Source organism: Electrona antarctica, assembly GCF_951216825.1.
Source record: "Electrona antarctica genome assembly, chromosome: 13".
In the NCBI taxonomy this organism is placed as follows: Eukaryota; Metazoa; Chordata; class Actinopteri; order Myctophiformes; family Myctophidae; genus Electrona; species Electrona antarctica.
This window is the reverse complement of record NC_136794.1, coordinates 4,556,341-4,580,997: the sequence shown is the minus strand read 5'-3', so window position 1 is coordinate 4,580,997 and position 24,657 is coordinate 4,556,341. Positions and strand designations below refer to the sequence as shown.

Genomic DNA, 24,657 nt, shown 5'->3' with positions numbered 1-24,657 from the left:
GACAAGCTGCTGATGTGCGCAATACGTCCTACACATAATAACAATAATGAAAATATACTAAAGCTAGCATTATGTGCTGTATGGCAGTCTGCCATGTCTTTACTGTCCTCTCTCGGGGCGTCTGGACCCTTAATGCCATCATTCATCGGCCTGGCCCCAGCTGGGGGGCTAATTGGATATATTAGCATGAAGCAGCCAGCAACGACGTATTTGTATTCCAGATTTATCATGGGTAGATCATTCCAGTCCACCGAAACAAGGGAGTAGAAAGCTCCAGGGACAGCCTAAGCTGTCCTCTTGGGGAAAAAAGTACACATACAGAAGAGAGATCCTGTTGTCACCGTTGGTCTCGAGGGGGGAGAAAGAATGGCTGTTTGAGTCACAAAGCCTGTGGGAGCAATACTATGTACTGCATGTATATACTATATACAATACTATGTACTGCATGCAGACTTCTGTGCGCTACAGTGTTGTTTTCGTCGACTAAAACTATGACAAAATTTTTTCGTCGACTACCTTTTTTCACTGACAAACTACATGGAAACTAAATGAAAACTAAGCTATGATGACTAAAACTAAGACTAAATATACTGACAATTTCGTCAACAAATAAAAACTATAGACTAAAATGTTAGGAAGGGACTAGTGGACAAGAGATCCAGTATAAGTCATTTTACACTTGGTTGCATGCTGAAAATTGCCGATCTACAAGCTCACAACGCGTCGCGAGCTTGTAGATCGGCTATTTTCAGCAAGTGTAAAATCAGTCATTACGACGGCATCAAGGCCCGCCAAAAATACATCGTATGATGTTTAGTCGACTAAAACTAGACCAATACTAAATATTCCAGGTGACTGAAATGTGACTGAAACTAAATGAAAACTATTCAAGAGACTATGACTAAAACTAAAATCCTAATTTGCTGCCAAAAACAACACTGTATACTGCATGCAGACTTCTGTACAACGGTGCACAACTATTCAGACGATACCCAGACAATGTACTGTACTGTATGTATGCGCACGTGTGTCAGCCTGTCAGGCATATGCAGCATATGCAGCCATTCACGGGGTGGGTGACAATTTCAATTCAATAAATTAGCCTTTCTAGACGGTTATGTTTGTCATTATCTGCTGATGACTCGCCATTAAAGCCGAAGGTGAGCAATTGTTTTTTATATCCGCCTGTTAAAGAGCCTGCAGTAAAAGGGGGACAATGGTTTCTGACAGCGCTTCACAACCCCTTTAAAATGTCCATTAGGCCCCGTGCATGCAGGAAGGAGAAGCGGGTGGATTTATCTCCCGGTGTCGGTCGTTCAGACATATTGCTTTATGGGCTGGTAGGTTTTTGCCCCTTCGCTCTGTTTAAAATTTAACAGGCCTTTCGTTGAGTGGGGGCTGCTCTGTTTTGATATAGCGTGCGTGCCACCAGCATGCGCAGCCTGCTGAATTAAACATCAGCCTGTCGTCCGTCGATGCTCCAGCTGACTTGTCAAAAACTGTTCTACTCTGGTTCTCTCTCTTTCTCTCTCTCTCTCCATCACACCAGGCTACACACCGCGCCATACTGACACACACGTCCTTTATAGTACTGTATATATGCACAAATTCAAGGGTATATATCACCAAAAAGGCACTTTCGTATGGCACGCACGCTCGCACGCACACAGTACAGTACAGTACAGTACAGTACAGTACAGTACATGCCCTTTGCACGAATTCAAGGGTGTCACCAAAAGGCACTTTCATATGCACGCACGCACACACGCACGCACGCACGCACGCACGCACGCACGCACGCACGCACGCACGCACGCACGCACGCACGCACGCCCACCCACGCACGCACGCACGCACGCACGCACACACAGACACACACACAGACACACACACACACACACACAGACACACACACACAGACACACACACACACACACACACACACACACACACACACACACACACACACACACACACACGCACGCCCACACACAGCACACATTTTTGCATGCTCACACACTGCAGATCCCCCCCCCCCCCCCTCCCCCCACATTTCTCTGGCTCAGCAGTCTCAGCCACCTGTCCCGGGCGACAGCTCCGTGCAGCAGAGTCTGTTACAGAACGGAGCTAAGCTCCTCTCCTCTCCTCCCCATCATACAGCTCACTGCAACAACAGCCTCTCTCTCTCCAACCTCTCCACTGTCTCTCTAATGGCTTTCTGCTCTGCTTTTTCTTTTAACCCATTTAGATCTAAATCATGACAGTTTTCTGCAGAACCCTATGTTTCTATATGCTGTCAAGGAGCCCCAGAATGATCTGTATTTGGCCGCCGATCGACCCCCATCTGAAAATATGTTGTTCCAGTGAGTGACCAGAAACAAAGATTTGAGTTAAAAACGTTCGCTCTGAAAGAATATATATTCAAAGAATTGCGCCACATTTTCACGATTTTTTTTCTCAAAAATAGCAGACCTACAAGCTTGTAGATCTGCTATTTTTCAACGGCTAAAGCATAACATAATGCTTAAACCGCCAAAAGGGGTTCCCGCCCAGAATGGGTTAGAATTCTTCCCATTTTGATGGCGTGTCAAAAAAATGGGAAGGCACAGAGTGCATCGAACTGGTGTTTTTTTTTGTTCCTGCTGCACAAAGAAAGGTCAGAGTTGTGTAGCTAAATGCCTCATGGGTTTTTTTGGACCCACCTGATCCAGAATACCACCTGGTCTTCTGCCTCCCTGATCCAGTGGCCTTGTGGTTAGAGTGTCCGGGCACGGTGGCACAGTCGGTATAGTGCTGTCTCCTCACAGCTAGAAGGTCCTGGGTTCGATTCCCGCTGGGGACGCTGTGGGCGCTGGTGGCGTGTTATCTCTCCTCCGCGTCATCAGTGCCCATACCCGAGGCGGGGGTTGGCGAAAGGGCCTTTCTGTTTGGAGTTTGCATGTTCTCCCCCCCGTGTCCCCTAGGGTAGGTACCCTCACATGTTCTCCCCGTGTCCCCTAGGGTAGGTACCCTCACATGTTCTCCCCGTGTCCCCTAGGGTAGGTACCCTCACATGTTCTCCCCGTGTCCCCTAGGGTAGGTACCCTCACATGTTCTCCCCGTGTCCCCTAGGGTAGGTACCCTTGAGCCCTGAGCCACCGCCGCCTCACTCACCCCCTAACACTCCTCATTCAGAATGCATGTTGGTTAAATTGTTGCTAAATTCTATGTACGTACGCGTATGTACTCGGAATGTCTTGCTAAATGCCTAAATTGTAAAATGGCACTGTTGAGCATGCCCTGCCCTTCTTATTTCTCTATAAAGCACCATCCATCCAGTACGCGGCACGCGGCAATCAAACTGTCTGCTCAGCATTTTTCTTTCAAGCCCGGTACATTTTCCTGGTCTTAAGAGCTTAGCGCATGGCTGGGTCCAAACCGCGTAGACTCCTCCTTTCCACAGGGGCAGCGTTTCTCCTGCTACTTTCATTAACCCATTTTGGCCATTTAAAAAAACGTCTTCTAAATCACGACAGTTTTCTGAAAAACCTCATGTTTCTATAGACAAATTCACAGAGTGCGGCCATTACTGAGGTGTACCATTAAGCGCAGCAGCACTGATTAGCTACACCTGGCCTACGGAGCACCTGCTCCATGGATTACCCCTCAGTAATGGCCGCGCCCAGGCCAGGGCACCCCTTTGTGAATTTGTCTATATCAGTGGTGCTCAATATTTCATGTCAAGCAACGCCCCAAAATGATATGTATTTGGCCTGCCGACCCACATGTGAAAATATGTTGTTCCAGGGACCCCCCAACAGAAGCAAAGATTTGAGTTCAAAACGTTCGCTCTGAAAGAATATATATTCAAAGATCTGCGCCACATTTTCACGATTTTTCAAAGAAATAGCAGACCTACAAGCTCGTAGCACTCGGTGCCGCGCTACGAGCTTGTAGATCTGCTATTTTTCAATAGCCTAAGAATAACATAATCCTGTAAAACACCAAAAGGGGTTCCCGTCCAAAATGGATTAATGCAAACAGGGCTAAATCCAGGACTAAATGGACCTCTTGTCTTTCCCCATAGCTGCCCCCACCAGCCAACTATTTACCTGCTGCTAATTAGCCCTCGACAAAAAAATCCTCTCCACTTCCCTCCCTTCTTCTCATGGTAGAATTGTTTTCCCTCTCCTCCGTGACTTCCTCTCAGAATAATTGTAACCACTTATAGCTGGATTCTAGCTAGCTGTTTGTGGTGTTTTGTTTGCACGTGAGCAGTGGCGCGCACAGATAGACACTAGGGGGTGCTAGAGCACCACCTGCCCTTGCCCTCTGGACAGCAATGTGCCCTTTAGGAAGAAAAAAATAACGTTTTTTTTCTTTTTTTGGTACAGTGTACAGTATGTGGACCATGGTGACATTGATCAATTCTTGATAAAAAGCTTCTAATATATTATTTAGGCCCTACAATCTATAAATCTCACACTATTAAGGCAACCGGCTGGTTCCACAAGCTGCACAAAGTGCCCTTTTTTTCCACTTGAGCACCTGCCCCTCTAAATGTCTGTGCACGCCACTGCACGTGAGCCCCATGAAGTGGTGAGCGAATGCAGAATTCAAGCCGTGCCAATGCACGCCGCTTAGACAAGGTGTTATTGTGACACGTGCAACATGGCTGTGACCTTGAGCCAAAATTGACAGCCCGCTCCCTTCCCGTCTGTCTGTCTGAAAATGGGGCTGTTTAGGTTCACTGGACCGAGAACTGGCTAATGGTTATGATTACTGTTTTGTCTGCACCGTAAATTACTACCGGGGTGCAGGCCAATTGCCGCAATTGTACCGACGCTTAATTAAAATTGCACATAATATAGAGAGGTTTGCTAGCTGTGACCATGTCATGCTTGGTCACATTTTGGAAGATGCTCTCTCACCACCAGACTGCTATGGAGGCCACTATACAATTTACAATTTAGGCATTTAGCAGACGCTCTTAATCCAGAGCGATTTACATTAAGCAATAACAAAAGCATGGCATACATCACATATCATATCACATATATAAAAAAGTAGTTATCATGAATCATGCGTAAACTAAGAACGTAACAGTGGAGTATCTATGTAAACTATACATACTATACTATATACTATATTATACATGTGTACTATAAAGTGCTATGACTACATAACATGCAATTCTATAGCTGTCTACGTAACAAGCTATAAGTCTGTTTAAAATACTATCTAAGTCTACATAATGTGCTATCTAAGCGGCTAGGCTAGGGCAAGTGCTACGGGCCATGATGGAGTCTGAAGAGGTGGGAGAAACTCTCTCTCTCTCTCTGTCTCTCTGTCTCGCTCTCTCGCTCTCTCTGTCTCTCTCTCTCTCTCTCTCTCTCTCTCTCTCTGTCTCTCTGTCTCGCTCTCTCGCTCTCTCTCTCTCTCTCTCTCTCTGTCTCTCTCTCTCTCTCTCTCTCTCTCTCTCTCTCTCTCTCTGTCTCTCTCTGTCTCTCTCTGTCTCTCTCTCTCTCTCTCTGTCTCTCTGTCTCTCTGTCTCTCTGTCTCTCTGTCTCTCTCTCTCTCTCTCTCTCTTCTCTCTCTCCCTCTCTCTCTCTCTCTCTCTCTCTCACGCTCTATTTCACTCTCCTTCCTCCATCCATCTTTGTTCCGAGGAGTGTCACCTCTGGTGTGCTGGCTAAGCAATAATGTTTCCATTATATCTAAGCAGATCTCAGAGGCTCCGCGACTAATATCGAGAGTTGGGGCTCGGAGCGCTGTGTCAACACTTAAGTGTTTTCCTCTACACCCCCCCCCCTCCCCCCTCCCTCCCGGGGGGTAAAAGACTACAGGGGCTTTTCAAAAATAAACCACACGGTCGGAGACAGGGAACTGTACCGGGACAGGGAAGAACAAAAATGTCACCCCCCCCCTCAGCTGGATCAAGAAACAAGGACGGAGGGGAAATGGAAGATGAAAGGATAGTTAAGGACGAAGGACACGAGAGAGGCTGATGAACACAGGGGGAGAGGTTACGTTATACACACACGGGGGGTGAGAGAGGAGGGAACGGCGGACGAATTCATAGCGAGGACCCTGAGAGAGATGGTGGGACATTAGAGGAAGGAGAATAGACATGCCGTTCTAAAAGGAGAGCCAGCTCCCACTGCGTGAAAAGAGGAGTCAACGGGCAATTATGGGCACTAGATTTGCCCGTAAACCTCAAGTCTAGCGGGAATATACAGTAATATACGGTAATATACAGGTGTGATGGTACAATTCGGGAGTTTACCGGAGTTTGTTGGAAAGTTTAACGGGAGTTTCCTGTAATATAGTGTGTACCAAAATCTCCTTGATGTGTCACGTGGTAGCGGCCACCATACTTGTTGGCTTATCTGGTTTGTTTACATTGAGCGACTATCCGTGTGCTTGTATACGTTCTTTTTTTAAACTGACCTCACAATGGTGCAGACTTGCTCAGTAAATAAGTGCCACAGCAGGTCACATCGAGGGAATGAGCCAGAAAACGGAATTAGATTTTTAGCATTCCAGCATGGAGACAGCACCAAGGAACCCAGATTGACGAGTTTACAAAAAGACGTAGATTGTCTTGGATCTCGCTGTACGGCACACGGGCGCAGAGACATAACGTTCAACAAAGTATCTAAGCTCAGCCGTGTTTGTTCACAACATTTTCCTTGTCCTTGTAATGTATTTGGGGCCGATGTTCTTTCTATCCATCCTGGTGTTGGTTCACTATGTTGTCACCAAGAACGAGCTCAATATTTACAAAACAAAACATACCACCGTCACTCTATTCTGAGTGATGTGGGCTAGAATTTAAAGCCCACGAGAGGGCCGTCCCTAGCTTTTCAGACGCCGCCCCCCTCTTGGTGACATACACATTTTCACACGCTATACACATCCGTATTCCATGCTTTTTGCGCAGTACAGGGGGGGGGCGCCCGCTGGCCTAGTGGTCCAGGCGCATGCCACACATATAGGCTTTGGCCTGACAGCGCGTCGCGTGTTCGAGTCCCGTTCATGACGACCTTTGCTGCATGTCTCTCCCCCCCCCCCCTCCCCTCTCTCTCTCCCTCTTTCCTGTCTATATCTTCACTTGATATACTATCAATATAAGGCAGAAAAAGCCCCCAAAAAAAAACAACTAAAAGGAGAGCCAAAGAGAAAGAGAGCCAAAGAAGAGCCATCTTTATCATACCTCTTGAGGCATGTGTGTGTGTATCGGGGCTGTCGCGTGCTAAGCACCGTCATTAATCCATTTTGGGCGGGAACCCCTTTTGGTGTTAGCATTATGCTATGCTTTAGCTGTTGAAAAATAGCAGATCTACAAGCTCATAGCGCGCCACCGAGTGGCGCGCTACGAGCTTGTAGGTCTGCTATTTTTGAAAAATCGAAGAACGACTGACATAGAAACATAGCTTTTTCAGAAAACTGTCAGGATGTAGAAGACATTTGTAGAATCTTTTCTCAGGTCAGAATGGGTTAATAGCGTCAGACTTAATAGCCCCCATTAAGCCTGTCTGCGTTTTACTGGCGGCGAGCTTAAGTATTGCATGCATCGCTGAGTGTGTGCGTGCCACGCAATGTACGTAGGCCTCGATCTGCCCGTTTCGGTGCCTGAGCAAGCGAGAGACGAGGCGTAAAATTGCCTGCCGTCGGGGTCACGTCGGTCCCTCCACTTTTTGAAAGTCTTGGATGTGTTAATAATGATATGCAAGATAATTAAATAGGACATACGTACAAGCTATTAGATCCCATCATAGCAGTTAAACCATTCTGGGCGGAAGGGAACCCCTTTTGGTGTTTTTAAGCATTATGTTATACTTTAGCTATGGAAAAATAGCAGATCTACAAGCTCATAGCGCGCCACCGAGTGGCGCGCTATGAGCTTGTAGGTCTGCTATTTTTGAAAAATCGTGAAAATGTGCCTCAAATCTTTGAATATATATTCTTTCAGAGTGAACGTTTTTAACTCAAATCTTTGCTTCTGGGGGGTCCCTGGAACAACATATTTTCAGATGGGGGTCGGCGGCCAATTACATATAATTTTGGGGGTCCTTGACATGAAACTGTTTGAGAGCCACTGACATAGAAACATGAGTTTTTAAGAAAACTGTCAGGATTTTTTAAAATTTCGACGTCGGGCCTAAATGGGATAAATGGGGTCGACGTCACGAGCCGTGACTGAAATAAGCAGTTGTTGCTGAACTGCTACGAGACAAGAAGCTCTCTAGCGTGTCGCTCACAACATGAAAAGGCAGGTCTAGCTCCGTTGTTTTCACTCTTTCAGGCTCTCTTAATAATTATGTTTGAAAGGCTTGATTCATAACGTGGTGTTGAGTGGGTTTGAGAGGTTCTTACCTTTGAATTAAAGATGATTTTCCAGTTTTTCATGTGTTACAGTACTTCATTACACCCCTTGGTGTGGTTGTTAATATACAGTGCAATGACGTCTTCCCTTTGTATTTATAGGGTTTCTTCCTGAAGACTGAAACCTTGACAGCCAATGAAATAATCAGTGATATAGTGATATCACAATATCATCCCTGCCCCTAACCCCTCCCCCTTTATCATTATCAACAGCTGTGGGTGGATGCGGCTTCAGTTCAGGTGGATCACCATGTGCCCACCCGTCACCACCCACCAGTCAAGTCTACAGTCTGTTTCGAGAGAGTCTGTCTCTGTAACTCCAGGGACGTAGCTGACAATTTGGTCGCCCTATACTCAGGATATCTGTGCTGCCCCCCCCCCCCCCCCCCCTCCCGACGAGAGGTCTGCTATTCCTCATGCAGATCGGCTATTTCCGCCGTTTGCGAGGACGTATATACACACACGGCCGCTCGTTATTACGCGGCGGAGCTGCGGAGAAAATTGTTCTTTTGAGGGTCGGCTTGGCACTTTTTGGCACATTCTGTTGCCCCCTTCGGCATGTTGCCCTACTCTCAGGCCACTTTTCCACTGGTTGGTTCCCAACGGGAAACGGTTCAGTTCTTGAGCCAGAGCTCCAAAATTGGAACGTTAATTATGAATTGAGTGTGCAAAACCATACCTATATTAGATTGTTGTCGCCATGACACTTCCCCAATTGAATACTTACACGAAGACAATGATTTATTCTATTACAAATTTTACATTTTTAAATATGCAAAAGAGGCATTATGTCGGAAAATATGCAAAATAATTGAAAATATGAAAAAGCTACTACTGTGGAAGGTTTATCATGTATTCATTTACATGAGAACTTACTATTGATCCTATAAACCATTTAATATAGGTCTAGTTTTTCCCACTCATTTTGGAGCTCTGGCTCATGGACTAAGAACCACAAAGAACTGAACCGGTTCCCATTGGGAACCAACCGGTGGAAAGGGGATCTCAGTGCGTATTACGCGTATAGGTAGCGACGGCACTGGCTAACTCTCTCTCTCTCTCTGTGTCTCTCTCTGTCTCTCTCTCCCTCCCTCCCTGCAGGTTGTGTCTGGAGGCGAGGGACCCGTACTGCGGCTGGGACCTGAAGCAGCGCCGCTGCACCACCCTGGAGGACAGCTCCAACATGAGCCAGTGGAGCCAGAACATCACCGTCTGTCCCGTAAGATGCCACGCCGTTTCCTCTCCTCTGCTGCTGCTGCTGTCAAACTCTGTGACTCGTTCCCCCTACAACTGTGACCCCGTCGGCGACAGGAATGTCTGACGCACTGTGGTGCTTCTCCTTCTTCTCCATGGCATGCTGCTCCTATGGGAGCCCCCTGAAGCCCTGAGGCCCCTAGCCCATTTTGACCTGAGATCAGATTCTAAAAATGTCTTCTACATCCACAGTAGCTTTAACATTTTTTCTGAAAAAGCTATGTTTCTATGTCAGTCGTTCTTCGATTTTTCAAAAATAGCAGACCTACAAGCTCGTTGTGCTATGAGCTTGTAGATCTGCTATTTTTCAATAGAGGGTATGCGCGTGACATCCTCATCAAACCCGGAAGTTATGCAGGAACGCCTACTGAGTGGCAAAAAACTACTTTCTGGCCTTGACAGCCCATACATCCAAACAGAAAAGTCCTATCTGATTGCATTAAACAACGTTAAACAATGTTAAACTCACTTTGCATGTTGCTTTGCCACTCAATTTTCCACTCGATGTTCCATTCACTTTAAGCATGCGCATACCCTCTATAGCTAAAGCATAACATAATGCTAACACCAAAAGGGGTTCCCGCCCAACATGAGCTAGTAGTGTTTGTTTGCTGTTTGTCTGGTGTCAAAACCCTTGGCACGGCCCGTGATTAATGGGCCCTGCTGTGCTGTAACGTAATAGAATAGAGGAGAACAACACAGTAGTTATCTGCAGCCCCCTTAGAAACCACATTTTTCTTGTTAAAGAGAAAATAACTTCTGCACAGTTCGTTAGTTGCGATTAAAACACTTTCCTTCCCTATTAGCGATAACAACGCTTTGATGCAGCTAGGGGCCTCGGTCGGGTTATCTTTCCCCTCCCTTCCAGGAATTGAAATGTTTGTGTGCTTTGCAAATGTGTGCAGGGGGGATTTGTAAATGCTCCGCGGCGTTTTTTCTATAACTTGACTTTCATGGCCAGTGTTCACTCTTGCTCTAGCCTGGAACTCACCTATGCTTTTTATGGCATAGGCAGCTCCCGGCAGGATCCGCCGGCAGAAACTATGCGCAGCTGCTAGACATGAGACTAATTAATTAGAGCGACAGAGAGTGAATTTAACAAAGGTGCAGACGATCAGAAATCAGCAGAGAGTGAGTGATGTTTGCGCTATGCCGAATTGAAGTGGACTCGGACCCAGACTTTTTTTTCCTCCCTGGAAATAAAAACGTCTGGGTTTCCGAGGCTACTCTTGCTCTGTCCGCCATCAAGCAATATGTGTTTGCGGGGTAATACTCGGTTAAAACTATTGCAATTTGATTGGCTGATGATGAGGGTGTATGTCACACCAGGGAAACGAAATAAATTTAGTGCAGATATTCCAGATACTTCTACTAAAATGAGGTAGACTTTTCCATTGTTTGTGGGCATGCCCAAGAGTGAAAGAATTCTGGGAAGAGGTAAAGGAGGGAGATACAGAAGATATTATTGATAAATGTTGAACTTGACTCAAAACTTTTTCTATTACCCAATTGGTCCTAAGATAAAGAGTAGCGAACAAAGCAAAAAAAAAAGGGCTACAGCTTTATCATGGAAAAAAGATAGGCAAACCGAGTATCGCTGAGTGGTTTAAGGAGCTAATTAAGTGCCTTCGTCTGGAGAAAAAAATCACTTATACTCTAGTCTGAAGAATAAACAAAAGGTGTTTGAAAAAATATGGGGACGGTTTATCCAGTATGTTACAGTCAATGATTTATCTCATCTAACAGATGACTCTGAAAATGTCTAATTGTATTCTCTGCAGTTGTATGCAGGATGCAGGATTCTGTTGTATTGTCTGATTGTTGTGTTGTCATGTATTTAAGCAATATTACTCGAGAGGGTGTGATTTAACGTGATTATTGCCACGACAGTGATGCGGTCAGGAACGGGACGTAGTCGAGTTCCGCAAGCATCACTATTACACCCTCGAGTGTAATATTGCAATTATATAACAGTTACCCTTTAAACTAAGAAAATCGCTGAAAAAACATATTTTTTTAATGACAGATATAGTCACTACGACCACAAATGTCCCGAGAAACTAGCTAGCCTAGCCACCGAGTTTGCTCTGGGAAAACAGAGCAGCTGAATTCTTTGTTTTGATCAGGTGTGGAGTGGTGCTCGTTTGAACCACGGCTAGAAGGCTGTTTCAACCAATCAGATTGCTTCCTCGAAACGACCTGTTGTATAATGTTCGTTATTGTTGTTTGTGAAAAAAAAGAAAAAAAGAAAATGCAATAAATATATTGTTTAAAATAAAATGTGTTTGGGGGGGGTTTCCAGCTGCGGAACCAGACCACCCACGGTTTCTTCGGACCCTGGGCGCCGTGGCAGCCGTGCAGCAACGAGGACGGGGCGGACGGGGTCAGCTCCTGCCTGTGCCGGTCCAGAGCCTGCGACAGCCCCATCCCGCGCTGCGGGGGCAGGACCTGTGAAGGCCCCTCCATCCAAGTGTCCAACTGCTCCAGGTAGATATACACTTCCACACACGGTGATACAATGAATTAGGACCTATTAACCCATTTAGGCCTGACGTCAAAATAAAAAAAAAGTTCGCTCTGAAAGAATATATATTCAAAGATTTGTGCCGCATTTTCACGATTTTTCAAAAATAGCAGACCTAAATGGTAAATGGTAAATGGTGCATTTATATAGTGCCTTTATCCAAGGCGCTTTACATAGATTGTGCATTACATTCACCCATTCACACACACATTCATACACCGATTGCGGCGGAAGCCATGCAAGGTACCAACCAGCACATCGGGAGCAATTTGGGGTTCTTGCCCAAGGACACTTCGACATGTGTCGAACCGCCGACCCACGGATCATTGGACGACCCGCTCTACCTCTTGAGCCACAGTCGCCCCTTGAGCCTACAAGCTCGTAGCGCGGCACTCAGTGGCGCGCTATGAGCTTGTAGATCTGCTATTTTTCAATAGCTAAAGTATAACAATGCTTAGTTAAAACACCAAAAGGGGTTCCCGTTCAGAATTAAAAAAATGTCTTCTAAATCCTGACAGTTTCCTGAAATACCTCATGTTTCTGTGTCAGTGGTGCTCAATATTTCATGTCAAGGACCCCAAAAATGATATGTAATTTGCCGCCGACCCCCCCCATCTGTTGTTCCAGGAACCCCCCAGAAGCAAAGATTTGAGTTAAAATGTTCACTCTGTAATAATATATATTCAAAGATCTGAGCACATTTTCACGATTTTTCAAAAATAGCACACCTACAAGTTCATAGCGCGGCACTCAGTGCCGATGACCACTAAAACTGTACACGACAAGACCATATTTTCCATGTAACTACGTTAAAATTGCATTGGCATTTCGCTGTAAACCAATTATGTTCACGGTGGCATATGATGAGGTGGATAAGGCAGGTTTATCCACTCCATCTCCATTTAATAAGAACGACAAAGTCAAAGAAGCTGGTCAGCGCTGCTCTTCTATAAGCCACAGTATAGTTTTATCTTCCAGAATATAGCCTCTGTTTCTACAGAGATAATAATGTTCAGCGCGTTGGTCATGACATGGTTGCAAATTATCCCCGAGTGGGAATCAAATGGGTTTCTAGCATTATTCTTTAAACACATTGCAGCCGTAACGGGAACTCATTCACTTTGACACATTCCACCTTGGGGAACAATTCCCTGCGAAGACAAGATGAGAGGGAGGATCAAGAAGGAGTGGAATTTTATTTGACACCCCGAGTCTCTACCTGTGTCTTCTTCGGGGGGAGATTGGGCCAATCAGAGGTTTTGGAGCCAACGGGGCTATAGTATACAAAGAGCTTAGGCGCTTCTTGGATCACTCTGCCAGATTTAACCCATTTTCGGCGGGAACCCCTTTTGGTGTTAGCATTATGTTATGCTTTAGCTATTGAAAAATAGCAGATCTACAAGCTCATAGCGCGCCACCGAGTGGCGCGCTACGAGCTTGTAGGTCTGCTATTTTAAAAAAATCGAACGACTGACATAGAAACATAGCTTTTTCAGAAAACTGTCAGGATGTAGAAGACATTTTTTAGAATCTGATCTCAGGTCTAAATGGATTAATCCCAGGTGGAAGAAATTGGAATTGTGGCTTTGCAGGAAGCGATAATTAAATCACGAGGAGTAGCTATACCCAGCTATACAAAGCACTTCAGCAAATTGAAGGAACGTATACGTGTTCGTGTTCTCCTCCCCGGGTCAAATTGAGTGTCGTGCATATATAATATGTCTGCTCTTCTGTGCCACAGAAGGACAAATTAGACAGGTGATTTGCAATATTTACAGGTACTAAAACCCCCTGTGGGGGGGGGGGGGGTGTGGAACGTGTGTCTGTGTGTCAAATTTGAAGTCGGTGGGGGGGCGAACGGTTTTCAAGTTACGTGGATTACACACGTACAGAGACTTGGTGCATTTATAGATATAGATGGCATTGCTGGAAAGAATAACACACGGAACTCTGTAAAAAAAAAAAACACCTTTTCCCTCATTTTCTGTACAGTGTTTTCGTCGACTAAAACTAAGACGAAAAATGTCCGTCGACTACCTTTTTCCACGGACAAAAACGAAATGGAAACCACATGAAAACTAAGCTAGGATGACTAAAACTGAGACTAAATATACTGTCGATTTTGTCAACAAATAAAAACGGAACTAAAATGTTAGGAAGGGACTAGTGGACAAGAGATCCAGTATAAGTCATTTGACACTTGGTTGCATGCTGAAAATAGCCGATCTACAATCGGCTTTTTTCAGCAAGTGTAAATTCAGTCATTATGACGGCATCAAGGCCCGCCAAAATACATTTTAGTCGACTAAATCAACTGTAGATTTAGTCGACAAAAATCTCATAAAGTCAACTAAAACTAGACTAAACACTAACACATTTCAGGTGGAATTTTTTTTTGTGACTAAAACGAAATGAAAACGTTTCAAGGGACTGTGACTAAAACTAAAATAGAAATGTTCTGCCAAAAACAACGCTGGTTCTGTATACTATTTTTACGTTTGTTGCATAAAAATGCTTTCTTTTGAACTGTAGGAACGGAGGCTGGACGCCGTGGTCGTCGTGGGGCCAGTGCAGCACCACGTGTGGCACCGGGTTCGAGCTCCGCCAGCGCTCCTGTAACAACCCCTCGCCACGACACGGGGGCCGCGTGTGTGTGGGACCGGGCCGAGACGAGAGGTGAGCTATAGGCAAATATTTGAGTTGAAAAAACGTTCGCTCTGAAAGAATATATATTCAAAGATTTTGCCAACATTTTCACGATTTTTCAAAAATAGCAGACCTACAAGTTCGTAGAGCTTGTAGATCTGCTATTTTTCAATAGCTAAAGCATAACATAATGCTTTAAACACCAAAAGGGGTTCCCGCCCAGAATGGGTTAACAGCGATACGATACGTATACATGGTTGACGATACGATACATATAGATATTGGTTCATTATGGCGATACGATGCGATTCAATGATTTGAAATCGATACAGTAACTATTTAGCAAATACATTGACATTATTTTAAACTAAGTTAATTAATCCCCTCTTTTTCTTTTATCTTTTAAAAATGGTTAAATACCTGCACAAAAATGTAGTATTGATACAATCGATTATTTGCATTGCAAAACGATACGATACATAGTCAATGTTGCTGTTTTCATTTCGATATACTTCGATTCATGAAATTAAAATATATTTTTCGATGCAGTTACCATATCGTTACACCCCTAGAGGTGACCAAACCTTTGTTCTACTTTGAACAAAGTATATTTGATACAATCAACTTTTGATTACTCACTTGCAGTGGTGGAAAAAGTACTCAATTGTTTTACTTAAGTAAAAGTACCAATACTGCAATTTAGAACTACTTCGTTACAAGTAAAAGTACGGAATTGAAAATGTACTTGAGTAAAAGTACAAAAGTATCTGCATCAAAATGTACTTAAAGTACTACATGTAAAAGTACTCATATTGCAGAATGTCCCATTTCAAGTTCAAAATGTGTAGAAAATCTTTTGAAAATAGCAGAACTACAAGCTCTCAATGCGTCGCGTTGCGATGCATGTATAGGGTTGAAGTGGTCACTGTATGTTTTCTAATGAAAATTGAAATCTCCAAAGTAACTAGTTTTCACATAATTGTAGTGGAGTAAAAGTTCAAATTGCGGCTCTGAGATGTAGTGGAGTAGAAGTAAAAGTACTGGAAATTGTAAATACTCAAGTAAAGTACAAATACCTCAAAATTGTACTTAAGTACAGTACTTAAGTAAAAATACTTAGTTACTTTACACCACTGGTAATTGATCCCTATATTCTCCATGATCCAGGTTCTGTAACGAGGGCGTGTCCTGTCCCCAGCCCATCTTCTGGTCCCCCTGGGGCTCCTGGACCAAGTGCAGCACGGAGTGTGCTGGAGGCGTCCATTCCAGGGTTCGAACCTGCGAGAATGGCAACAGCTGTGCAGGCTGCGCACTGGTACGACATGTTCACGCGCGCACGCACACACGCATGTGTACAGACATCGTGTATGTACTGTACACGCACGCACACACATATCACTAGCTACTCCCATAAAAAAAGAGTTCCTGTGTTTCTGGAGTTTGCATGTTCTCCCCGTGTCCCCTAGGGTAGGTACCCTCACAAAAAACATGCAGTAATCCTGGTCTCTAAACTGCCACCCCCTGGCCAGCCGGGGCGCCTGGTGGAGGGGAATGGAACTGGTTGGAATAACGTGTTCCTTCCACACGCTACGTCTGGCCGGGGAAACTCCCCCCTGTCAGGTATAAAGGAGCAACTTGGACACTCAGGCATGAAGGAAGCATGAGTTCATGTCCGTTGCTCTCCCCAGGTTGGCGGAGGGTGTGTAGAGCCCAGGATCACATTATATAATTGACACAGGGATGAAAAATGGGTTACAAAATCGTGGAATAAAAAGTATGACGTGAATACTCCATTCATTGTCAATGGCATTTAATGTTTGTGTTGAGGACAAGCATCTACACTATAGCTGAATATAGGAGGGGCTAGCACCCCTCAATAATATGTTATTACATTCTCCGGTTCAAGCAAGACCGATGGACGCATTAGGTTTAGGTTTAGGTTTATTTATTTAGCACATAGTATAAACAATAGACAATACACATCAAAGAACAAAAATACAATGCAAGGAAAGGAAGAAGCCAGCTGGCTTATTTGGAATCCTTTCCTGTATGGAAGAGGTCATTGATTTAAACAGATTAAAAGTTAACAATACAAAAGACTACAAGTTGAAAAAGGGAGCAGCTGTGCAATAAAGAAATAAAAACACAAACTGCACAAAAAAGGGAAATAAACAATACAACAAAAAAAACACAAAAGAAACTAAATCATGTAATCTACAGAGAGGAAGACATTTTTGTTTAATTCCTGATTATCTGCTTCTACAGTTATGAGAACGGCAACATAATGTCCTCAGTCCTCATCTCTTCGGCGACAAAAATATATTAACTGAAAGTTGGAAGTGTAATTATCGTAAGATACATTCATCTCATAATTGTTCCTCATTATGTCATTTGCACATGAATAATGCGAGAAAGAGAGAGAAGAGAAAATGAAGGAGAGAGAGTATATACTCTCACACTGAAAACACTGTGTGTGTGTGTGTGTGTGTGTGTGTGTGTGTGTGTGTGTGTGTGTGTGTGTGTGTGTGTGTGTGTGTGTGTGTGTGTGTGTGCGTGTGCGTGTGTGCGTGCGTGCGTGCAAACATCATATTAACTGACTGATTTTAAGATCTGTATCTTCATCTATTAGTGCATTATGTTATAATACACTTGTGGTCCTTTTATCTGTACAAAGGGTGACTACAAAATGTTTAAATATAGTAGCCTAATAGTTATTTTTTTTAAAACAGCTGATGGTGTCATGGCAACACAAATGAGAATGAAATGTAGCTGTACTACTACTCATTATTTTGGGTTGTCAATCATGGCGGTTAATTAACGTGTGTGTGTGTGTAGTAGACTGAATTGCAGTTTGCTATGTCACAAAATGGTAACTGTTTTGAATCAGATTAGAACAAAAGTTGCCAGGGTAGATAATCACGCCCATGCCCACAACAGGGCTTTGGTCACCCTGGAGAGAGTGTCATCCCCTCTTAAAAGCAGCAAGTCGCAACATTAACTTAACTAGGGAGATGCTCGTTGGGAACACATTTCCCTCAATTATGCAATCAGAGTTCTTAACGCAGTTACTGCAGTAGCCTACCCGTGTAGGCCAGGTGGATGAGCGAGTGACGTCAGGACTTCGGCGCTTTATTCAGTATTTTAGCCGTGACGTGAGCGCCCCCTCCAGAGATACTTCCGGGTCCTACTTTTGTGTCGCTTTTGTGTCCCCATAGAGTTATACTGTGACGCTCCGTCGGACTAAATCTTAGACGAAAACAACCACGAAAGTCTAATTTTACCGCTTTCCTCGCAACAACAAAGCTGCTGCTCTCCCAAATCTGGCTGTGACAGCTAGGCCGTCTGCCCCACACAGAACTATCGCCATTTTATTTCATTGTGTCAACTAAATCCTCATTAAAAGTGCCAGGGACGTTAAGACGAGCTGAATCTAATTATGCACTGATTGCCAGGGACGTTAAGACGAGTTAAAAAATATATATATATTCTTTTTTTTTTAAATCCATATTTTGAAAATTCCTCTAATCTGGTGTGCAGGTGATGACATGCACATGACATGAACAATAGAATTACATTTTCTTTCTTTTATCCCATTATAAAATGGGCTAAAATGGCACCCAGGACCAAAACTGGTGTCCACCCCCTGGCACTGAAAGAGTTGCAAACTAGATTCAACATACTCAAGCCTGCACACATTCTAAATATGCCCCCGAAATATTGTACTGAGCAAATGGACTGTTACCACCTTCAATAATAATGATAATAATAGTCTTTATTGTCTCCACATCATATATTTTCTTTGTCATGGACACTTGTACAGAACATTAATAATTCTACTCGATTTGGAATCATTAAGACCCATTTTAACCCTCAATGGCTTCCTTTCTGAAAAATAACGTCATTGTAAAAAGATTCACGCGTTTAGATATTCTATTTACAATGAGATGCGGACGGGAGCTGGTGCCACTTGGACCCGGACGTAACGTAGCACTACAAAATGACGTCGGACTTAAATACTGAATAGTGTCCCCATTCTGGGCATGTCATAGTAGGCAAAACATTCAGTGAAAATAGTCGAACATGTGGTTTAAATGGCGATCACCAAGCTCACTACATGTTGTGAGCTTTTAGATCTGATTTGGTGTAGATGGGGGACGACGACGACCAAGTAGAAACCCCTGGGGGTATAGGGGTTTAAAGCTACTGCACCTGCCTTAATACTCTGGTTTCTGTTGTTGATTCATGAATGTTTATCCAGGGTTTAGGGAGAAGCAACAGCTTAGACCTCTGAAAACCACAGGCAAACAGACTAATGTTCTAAGAAACCAACAGAGTCCACTCAAACACGAGGCAGAGCAAAGAAGTTGATTTAACCCATTTAGACCTGAGGACGATTCTACAAATGTCTTCTAAACTCTGACAGAATTTTCAGAAAAAATGTTTCTATGTCAGTCGTCAAAAATATATGTATTTGGCCGCAGAAATATGTCTGAAAATATGTTGTTCCAGGGACCCCCCCCCCGCAGAAGCAAAGATTTGAGTTAAAATCGTTCACTCTGAAAGAATATATGCAGTATTCGAAGATTTGCACCACATTTTCACGAAAATAGCAGACCTACAAGCTCGTAGCGCGCCACTCGGTGCCGCGCTACGAGCTTGTAGATCTGCTATTTTTCAATAGCTAAAGTATAACATAATGCTTTAAAACACCAAAAGGGGTTCCCGCCCCAAAATGGGTTAACCTGAACCTGAACTCTCTCTGTATGACTTCCATCCGACTCCTTCCAGGAATACAAGGCCTGCAACCTGGAGCCGTGTCCGGAGGTGAAGCGCAACACGCCGTGGACGCCGTGGATGCCCGTGAACGTGACGCAGGGCGGCGCGCGCCAGGAGCAGCGCGTGCGCTACATGTGCCGCGCCCACCTGGCCGACCCGCACGAGCTGCAGATCGGGCGGAGGAAGGTGGAGACGCGCTTCTGCCCCAACGACGGCACGGCCGCCTGCGAGACGGACAGTAAGAGAGAGAGAGAGAGAGAGAGAGAGAGAGACAGTGTTGTTTTCATCGACTAAAACTAATGTCCGTCGACTACCTTTTTCCACTGATAAAAACTAAATGGAAACTACATGAAAACTAATCTTCGATGGCTAAAACTAGGACTAAATATATTGACAATTTCGTCAACAGATTAGAAGACTAAAATGTTAGGAAGGGACTAGTGGACAAGAGATCCAGTATAAGTCATTTTACACTTGGTTTTACACTTGGTTGCAAGTGAAAAAAAATCGTTAATTTGTATTGATAATGATCAGGCCGGGTTCTTCGAACCCACTATCGAGCATTTTCTATTATTTTGTGGAAAGGCGGGAGACGACAATAAATTCTGAACAGAACCAGTATCTTTTACTAGGGCCTTCAACTACAGAACTTTTCTAACAGAGTGGAGGCAATTGACCTTTTTACCAATAACATAATATTAAAGAAACTGTTAACACCTTAGAAGCCCGGAACTATTTAATCCATTTCATCCAGGGTGCCCATCATTTGTAGCGCACGGACCACTTTTACCGGCGCAACGGAAGCTGGTGTGCATGTCTGTGTAGCAGCTAACAATAGCTACACCACGATCGAGTCGATCGACAACAACGGGAGGTAATAATAAATCTATCGCGACTAGCGACTGGACCGCGGAAGGCCGTCAAACACAGGATCTTTTTTCAGAATTAGACGGGATGATTTAGATCGGGAGTTATGAGATTTTCGATGACGTGTCACTTTTTGACACGTCATCGGATCGGGCAACAAGTGCTCCAAGGCTCTAGAGCGATGCGAACGGTTTTGTTATCATTAATCTCCGTCTTGTTTATTAATCTCCATGTTGGGCACTTGACCGTGACCTTGAACTTGGACAGAGAACTCCGGCTTGGACATCCAAGGTGTTAACTTAATGTGTGTACCGTCACTTTAAAAGCGACATTTCTTTACAAGGACAGTGCTGGTTGGCAGGTATTTATTTCTTGATCGCCTCTTGTCTTGATTGTTTAAACATGATGTCATGGGCCGCTATGCTCGATAACAGGCTTGATAAGCCCAAAGCTTATTGATAACGGATACTCGATAAGCTTGTTATCGGACACACACACACACACACACACACACACACACACACACACACACACACACACACACACACACACACACACACACACACACACACACACACACACACACACACACACACACACAGTGTACAGGACCATGACATAGGTCATGGATCCGTTAGATCCCTACAGCCTGTCACAGGGTCACAGTCTAGTGGTGTGTGCGTGTGTGCGTGTATCAAAGAGGGGAGGGAGAGAGAAGGGCATGACTACTCAGGGTTGCAGTCCTTTGCTCTCCTCGTCTCGGCTATACCTTCTCCTCTGCCCTCTCTGGCCCCCCATGGATTACCTGTTGGCCCCGTGGTGTCAAGCTGTCAATCCCCTGGAGGCTCCTCGAGGCATGCTCCCACCCTGGTGGAACCCCACCGCCAAGGAAGATCGAGCCACACATCCTACTATAAATGCGCCACGTCTCTGTCTGTCTGCGTGCGTGCGTGTGTGCGTGTACGGTTGTAATGCACGTAACTCGAGAACCGTTTGACCCACCCACTTCACATTCGACACACGCGTTCCACACCCCCGCAGGGAGTGCAGTGCCAGGTATCAAGTCGGTCGGACCCACGGTTCTCCAGAACCACCACAAAAGGCTCTGGTCAGGCTCTGCCAGTGGGCCTAATGAGGCCAACTCCTTTCACCTGTGCAATTTCCAGCCTCTGCCTCAGCCAATTGAGGCTCAACCAATCAGGCTCTGCCAGTGGGCCGAATTGATTGCCAAGTACAGTTTGCAGTCTTCACAGTTCACACACAGGCACATACACAGATCTCCATGTGGGACACCGGCTGACAGTTAAAACGGGTGCTATGACAACGTATATCATTAGGTTCCCAAGTTGCATCGTTCCCAAGTAGGCCGGTGGCCGACTGCGACGGGCACGTACAGGTCTAGTTGATATTAACACTATGGCCTTTGACGTGTATATGGGAATCAAAACCACAAGGTGCTGAGGATGTGTATATTTTTGATATTTAAAAAATGTTTTTTTTGGTTGGCCTCTCCTTCTGCAGTGTACTCCTTGTTGTTTCATTTTTTGCTATTACTCCTCCAGATTTTGTCCAAAAATCCCGCAAATCGTGCTCAAGACGGATCTGTCCGATATTTCATATTCCATCCTAATTGGCTATCATTGGCTTTCAACGTTTGCAGGACTGGCCCGTTTTTGAACAAAAAGCCTCAAATCATGAACGCAATTTACGTGAAATCTTTCACGGACTTTCTTACTAGGCTGAGGAATATATCCCTTTCCCTTTTCACATTGGCCTGTTATAGCACCACCAACAGGTGGATTTTTGCAAAACACATTTTTGGAACAAAATGCCCCAAATCATCCAATTGCCATTCAAGGCATAAGAAGAAATGGCACCCTTTTCACATTGGCCTATTATAGCGCCACCAGGAGGCCACAACCTGACCTGGCCTGATGGAGACCTGTGCCCCGAGGGGCACTTTATCTAGTTTAGTTTAGTTTAGTTTAGTTTTTTTAGCACATAGTTATAAAACAATAGATAATACATAACATATCAATGAACAAAAACAATGCAAGGAAAGGAATTAGCCAGCCGGCTCATTTGGAATCCTTTCCTGTATGGAAGAGGTCATTGATTAAAACAGATTAAAAGTTCAATAAGATATAAGAACAATACAAAAGACCACAAATTGACAAAGGGAGCAGCTGTGCAATAAATAAATAAAAACACAGAGACTGCACAAAAAGGGCAATAAACAATACAACAACAGAAACACAAAAGAAACGAGAACACATCAAACTAAATCATGTAAACTACTAGCGAGGAAGAAATAAGACATTACTTTAGATGAATATTGGCAAGGATAATGAGGACTTTAGTGATGCATCTAGACTCGAGAATCCCACCAAACGAGGGCCTCTAAATTTGATGAATGTTTGATGTTTTGAAGTATACGACAAAAAGGCAATTCAAAATCATCTCTTTGCCTTGTGGGTTATAGGAGTGAATGTCAGAAGTAACACGAAAACAAATATGAACAGAAGAGGGAATGTCTTGTTTGCATTTCTTTTTAAATTTGAACATAAATAAATAAACTTGGCAATGATGTCATTCTTGTACTCCTTTCTAAGGACTCACCGCAGAACAAAGGGGTTTTTGGGGGACATTTTTGGGACATTTTTGGAAATAATGGCATGCCCAAAATTGGGATACCAGGCAGGCTCAAAGTGGTTAAGAGAGACACCACTTTTTCCCTTTATACCTCCTTCATGATGAATTCCTGTTCTGTTCTTTGGCTATATATAGAAGTGTCTATTTGTACGTCTCTAAATGTTTTGATGAATTGAACAAGGTGGACCCTCTTGTAAACAAGTGTAATGCTTTATTGGTGTCGTCCACTCACAGTTAACAATCAGTCTTTGTATTGAGTTGTGCTTGAAATGTACTGTAATTCTGCAAACTGTTAATAAATACTTCAATCAATATTAGGCGGTTAGCATATCTATAGCAACACCGAAGGAGCACCAGAGCGGATATGGGGTTTCTGAGCGAGCGCTCGCGCATTTTCCATGGTGTTTTTCGAGTGCAGAGGTTGCCGGGCACGGAACATGCGCGGCATGCACGGAAAGAGCAAGTAGAAACTAGGGATGTCCCGATACACTTTTTTCGCTTCCGATCCGACCCCGATACCTCAATTTCTATGTTAGCCGATACCGATACCGATACCAGTGTTGTGATTTCGTGTTGTGTTTATAGCTATCTAGCTATATATCTCATGTTGTGTTTATAGCAGACTCAAATGTGCACTTGCAGTTTGGGCAACTCCAAAGCAAACTCCACATGTCCCAACATTGTATTTACCTGCTATAGTGTCAACCCCTTACCCCTGTGTCGGATCGCTGGTTAGACTGGCATATTCACCGATACCGATATGACCCGATATGACAAATAAAATCAATACAGTATCGGGACATCTCTAGTAGAAACCCTGTATTATAGCTAATGCTGTACCCATTTCTCAAGTAGAAACCCTGTATTATAGCTGGCTGTACCCATTTCTCAAGTAGAAACCCTGTATTATAGCTGGCTGTACCCATTTCTCTAGTAGAAACCCTGTATTATAGCTATGGCTGTACCCATTTCTCAAGTAGAAACCCTGTATTATAGCTGGCTGTACCCATTTCTCAAGTAGAAACCCTGTATTATAGCTATGGCTGTACCCATTTCTCAATAGAAACCCTGTATTATAGCTATGGCTGTACCCATTTCTCTAGTAGAAACCCTGTATTATAGCTGGCTGTACCCATTTCTCAGTAGAAACCCTGTATTATAGCTATGGCTGTACCCATTTCTCAATAGAAACCCTGTATTATAGCTATGGCTGTACCCATTTCTCTAGTAGAAACCCTGTATTATAGCTATGGCTGTACCCATTTCTCAATAGAAACCCTGTATTATAGCTATGGCTGTACCCATTTCTCTAGTAGAAACCCTGTATTATAGCTATGGCTGTACCCATTTCTCTAGTAGAAACCCTGTATTATAGCTATGGCTGTACCCATTTCTCTAGTAGAAACCCTGTATTATAGCTGGCTGTACCCATTTCTCTAGTAGAAACCCTGTATTATAGCTATGGCTGTACCCATTTCTCAATAGAAACCCTGTATTATAGCTATGGCTGTACCCATTTCTCAATAGAAACCCTGTATTATAGCTATGGCTGTACCCATTTCTCTAGTAGA

General features: G+C 44.1%; 1 protein-coding gene across 1 annotated transcript in view; it reads left to right on the top strand.

Moving 5' to 3' along the window:
- Positions 1 to 24,657, top strand: part of sema5ba (sema domain, seven thrombospondin repeats (type 1 and type 1-like), transmembrane domain (TM) and short cytoplasmic domain, (semaphorin) 5Ba) — a 227,296-nt gene that overhangs the window by 171,234 nt on the left and 31,405 nt on the right. The window contains exons 7-11 of the mRNA XM_079518685.1: positions 9,469 to 9,586; positions 11,924 to 12,108; positions 14,678 to 14,821; positions 15,959 to 16,106; positions 19,580 to 19,805. Of these exons, the coding sequence (XP_079374811.1) occupies positions 9,469 to 9,586; positions 11,924 to 12,108; positions 14,678 to 14,821; positions 15,959 to 16,106; positions 19,580 to 19,805 (821 nt within the window). The remainder of the gene's footprint in view (positions 1 to 9,468; positions 9,587 to 11,923; positions 12,109 to 14,677; positions 14,822 to 15,958; positions 16,107 to 19,579; positions 19,806 to 24,657) is intronic.